This window comes from Frankliniella occidentalis, unplaced genomic scaffold (genome assembly GCF_000697945.3).
Source record: "Frankliniella occidentalis isolate FOCC.00 unplaced genomic scaffold, Focc_3.1 Scaffold171, whole genome shotgun sequence".
In the NCBI taxonomy this organism is placed as follows: Eukaryota; Metazoa; Arthropoda; class Insecta; order Thysanoptera; family Thripidae; genus Frankliniella; species Frankliniella occidentalis.
Genome location: NW_026267297.1, coordinates 436443 through 440617, shown reverse-complemented (window position 1 = coordinate 440617; position 4175 = coordinate 436443). Strand labels below are relative to the sequence as shown.

Sequence of the window (4175 nt, the reverse complement as noted above, 5' to 3'; positions counted from 1 at the left end):
GCGCGCGTCAAAAGAATAGAGGAGGAGCTGGAGGTGGTGGTAGTGGCGGGCGGGCGCGCCCAGAGGGAAGACCTGCTGCTTAATTTTTCATGGCCGGGCACTTTGGCCGCTCGCTGCCCCCCCCGGGGGGTGGTCGGTCGCCCGCCCCGCGACCCATCCCCGCCGCCTGCTCCAACCAGGCTGGCCAGCAGTCCCGCCGGGCCGGGCGCTCGGTCAGGCAAACGAAAAGTTGATAACTTTGTCTCGCTGTGAAAGCGCCGCGGGACTGATTACACTCGAAAGAGGGGGGGGGGGCAGCACAGGCCGCGGGGTGCTGAGCGAAGGGTGAGTGGGAGAGCGGGAGGGGGGCGGAGGACTGGCCATGAAAGGGTTCAAGGGAGGTCGCCTTTGATGTAGGCCTCCCAACCAGCTCACGCCGCCCGGCCCCACTCGGGCCAGCGGGCCGACCGGTCACCCCGGAAGGGTAGCGTGGGGCCCAGGTGAGAAAAGTGGGGGTGGGTGGTGAGGGGGGCGAAGGGCGTGACTGGGGCTGTCAATATGCTCCGCGACTCTGGAGCCACGCCCCGCGACGGAGCCCCATCCAGGAGAACTGCCTACATTCCATTTTGTGTTACAAGAGCGTTTGAGAATCGATCGGAATCAATACACGCCTGCTTCACTATCAATTCATGATTTTTTACCTAGTACTATTCAAAATATATTCAAAAGGGCTCAGGCGTACACAGAAATACTAAAACGTAGTGCTCGCGGAGGTGAGCCCAAACTGAGGGGGGTTGCGCGTGGAGTATCCTTATGACAGTGAATCCCGAGTCGAGTACTCCACCCCCTCCATATTGGCCCCCGTGCAACCCGTCTTCGTAATTAAACACGAGAAGGGGAGTGGGCCTCGAGGGCCCCCCTCCAAAGGTGAGGCAGGGAGTGGCTCAAGCGGCGGCGGCCCATGCTAGTGTGTGAAACCCATTACTTTGACCCACCGGGATCATGAATAAATAGATGATCCCCGCACCGTTAAAACCTTACAGTGATTGAAAGCCTGCAGCACTATAGTTTACGTTGAGATTCACCGTAGCTTACGGTGAGATTCACCGTAGCTTACGGTGAGATTCACTGTAGCTTACAGTGAAATTCACCAAAGCCTGCAGTGAAAATCTCCGTAAGCTACAGTGCTGTAGGCTTTCACTGTAGCTTGCGGTGAAAATCACTGTAAGCTTTTAACATAATGGATAATTTTATTTCTTGACTAGGCGGGCTGCTAGGGCTTGACTGAGCTCTAAGCTTGGTTTAAATAATGTGCCCGAAACAAGAAAGCATTTTCCTGGGTGCACTGATTCCACGCTCCGATCACTGGGTATAATAAGAGATACCTGTTCCTGTCCCCGACCTGTACTCGCCGTCACCTGTGCAGGTACAGGTGCTGCTCGCCGCCGCACGCTCGGCTCGCGGCGCGGAGCGCGGCCTCCTCCAAGGTCGTCGGGCGTTAGTAGCGCGGCCGCGCGTCGCTTCACGTGACATCGGCCATCACCGCCGCGTGGCAGCAATATTCTTGCGGAATGGGTCATTTGCGTTCTTGGAAAACAAGAGCAGTAAAAATAACGACAAAGATGATGACAACAAAGGAAAGAAAAAAAAAAGAAACAGCGCCGTATTGTAATTTCCGTACCGTTATGCGCGCGCAATGCGTGATGTGATGGGGCCTCCTCCAAATTGGCATCATTTACAAGCGTCACGGCCCCTCGTACATATACACAGACTGCGGGGGGAAATGGGACTGCATCCAATCCAGGAGGGCGGGCGGGCGGCCGTGTCGTGGCGCGTCGCGGGACACGCGCGGCGAGTCCCTCCGCTCCGCCCCGTCCCGTCCCCCGAGAGACAAATAACGGGCGAGGGCAGCGTTATTTGTCATACTCTGGGGAGGCAAGCGGGAGGCTTGGCTTGCGCGCCGAGGTGCGGCGTGAGGGACTACTTTGCCGTGGCCCCGCTCCCGCCCGCCCACCATGGGTGGTGGTGCGGTGGTGGTTGGGGTACTAACAGCACCGGGACTAAACTTGCGGCTGAGTGTGTTTGGCGCGGTGACCGCCGCCGCGCGTCAGCCACGGCGGCCGCCGCCACATGTCAGCAGCGCGGTGTGCGTGCGGCCGCGGCGCGAGGGGCCCGGGGGGGACGCTCGGTGCCACCAAAAGGGCCCCGGAGGGGGCTCGAGGGTCGATAGAGCGTGACAGGACACTTGTCCCCGTCAGCTCGCCGATGGTCGTCCGACTATACTGTGTCGGGGCCGGGGCGTGGTGGGTGCGGCTCGGAGAGGCGTTCTTTTGGGGTGTTCCCCGATCCGATACGATGAGTCGCCGACGCGCGTCGGGCGTGCCTTCCTGCCTCCTTGGGCGTTTCCCTCGAAGTAAAGCAAACTGAAACCGAGCAGTAAAGGGTTGTGGAAAGAGGGAAGGGGGAGGGAGGGAGGGAGGAGGAAGTGGCGATGTGGGTCACAATATTTGAAGTGATGGGGTTGACTGAGCTGGCGCGGGAGAGACGTTTACAGAAGAGTCGCCCCCGGGCCTGGTCCCGACCTTCGCTCGCAGCCCGTTTGACGGCTCTGTTACTGTACGCGACGACGGGCTGCCGGGGGAGGAGTAGTGCCGTCCGCCCTAAGTGAGAGGGGCGGGCGCGCCGGCTTAGCGTCGACGCGCAGGACAGCAGATGAGATGTGGCCCCACTTCCGCGCCCCCGGCCCGGGCCCCGACGAAGACGACTTCCTTTCGCGGATTTGCGGGCCCCGGCCATGAAAAATGTATAGTGCGCTGGAGCTGCTGTGTGAAGGGCAGCGCGCCCGGTCCTGAGGAGGAGGAGCGGGAGGGGAGCGCCCATGCGTGTCACGTACGTCTTTGTCGCCCTCATGTGTGCCTTCTTCTCATCCCGCAGGAGCAGCGCGGGCCGCCCCCCAACCCACACCACGCCGTCACCATGAGGCTGCCGTCCGAGATCCAGGGCACCCGCGAGGAGCGGGTGGCGCAGTTCAAGAACGACGCCGAGCTCATGGGGGTGGCCACCAAGCTGGTGGCCGAGGTCATCGAGAAGGCCAAGGGCGAGGCCATGAAGCGGCGGAAGGTGAGTCCCAGGCCGCCGGCCGGCACGGAGGGCGCTGCGCGGTGCGGCGCGGTGGCGGCGCTTGGCGCGGGCCGCACCAGGCGCGTCGTCAGGGGAAGTCATCGACTTCCGGTCCCACACCCCGCGCCAGCCAGAGCCCCTCCCCGTCTAGTATCGACTACTGCTTATATTTTGAAAGGCAATATGAAAATATTGTCCCGGCGACAGGAAAGGGGGATATCGGGGGGAGAATATCAATTTCCTGCTAGGGCGTCGAAGGAGCGCAGAGACGGGGGAAAAGGGCGGCAAAAGTACGCCGGCAAGAGTTGATCTGAGAAGCGGGGAGGGAGAGGATTTAATTTGCGATGCAAAGCGTGCAGCCTTCCCGAGAGCGGATGAGGCACTACTACCTCCGCAAAGCCACGCGGCCCGCATCTATCTTCATTCATACTTCAGCGTTTTGCGGATTACGAGCGAGAGAGAGAGAGAGAGAGAGAGAGAGAGAGAGAGAAGCGGCCCGGGGCAGGGAATCACGCTTGGAATAATTACGACGATCGTCAGTAAAAGCAGCCGAAGGAGGCGCGGGGCGAAGTATAACAGATACACCAACCACATTCTCATCCTATTACTGATTTTGTTTCACCCCTTTGTCAGTATTCCTACTGCTTAAAAAAAACTGTATTTAAGCAACTCGCACAACATTTTTCATCAGTAACACGAAATAATTCCGAATACGAATAATTCATGTTTAAATTACTCTTTTTTTCATCAGTAAGTAAAGTTACTTACATAGACACAATAAGAAATAAATTAGTCATGAATACTGCTGAGTAAAAACGTAGGTATTAACTAAGAAAATAAAATCAGTGGCAGATCTGAGAGGGCAGAAAACGACCGGTTCCGGAGAGCAGACACTATTGAAATCATATACTTCAGTGGAAAGTTACCGCCGCTGATACCGCAAAGAGTTTCTTAGACAGACACTGTGCCCTCCGCGAATCGGAGGGAAAACTTATTCTTATTGCCTCGGGACTCCACATAATTCGTGGGCGAAGTGGTCGCTGCTGGAGTGCTGTGCCTGGCTGGGGACGGAGGAA

General features: G+C 58.3%; 2 protein-coding genes across 2 annotated transcripts in view; one reads left to right on the top strand and one right to left on the bottom strand.

Moving 5' to 3' along the window:
• Window positions 1–4175, bottom strand: part of LOC113209276 (uncharacterized) — a 57872-nt gene that overhangs the window by 12117 nt on the left and 41580 nt on the right. The gene's annotated exons all lie outside the window — the stretch shown is intronic.
• Window positions 1–4175, top strand: part of LOC113209271 (uncharacterized) — a 47029-nt gene that overhangs the window by 4215 nt on the left and 38639 nt on the right. Inside the window, exon 2 of the mRNA XM_026426696.2 lies at window positions 2914–3099. Coding sequence (XP_026282481.2) covers window positions 2956–3099 — 144 coding nt within the window. The 5' untranslated portion in view covers window positions 2914–2955. The remainder of the gene's footprint in view (window positions 1–2913; window positions 3100–4175) is intronic.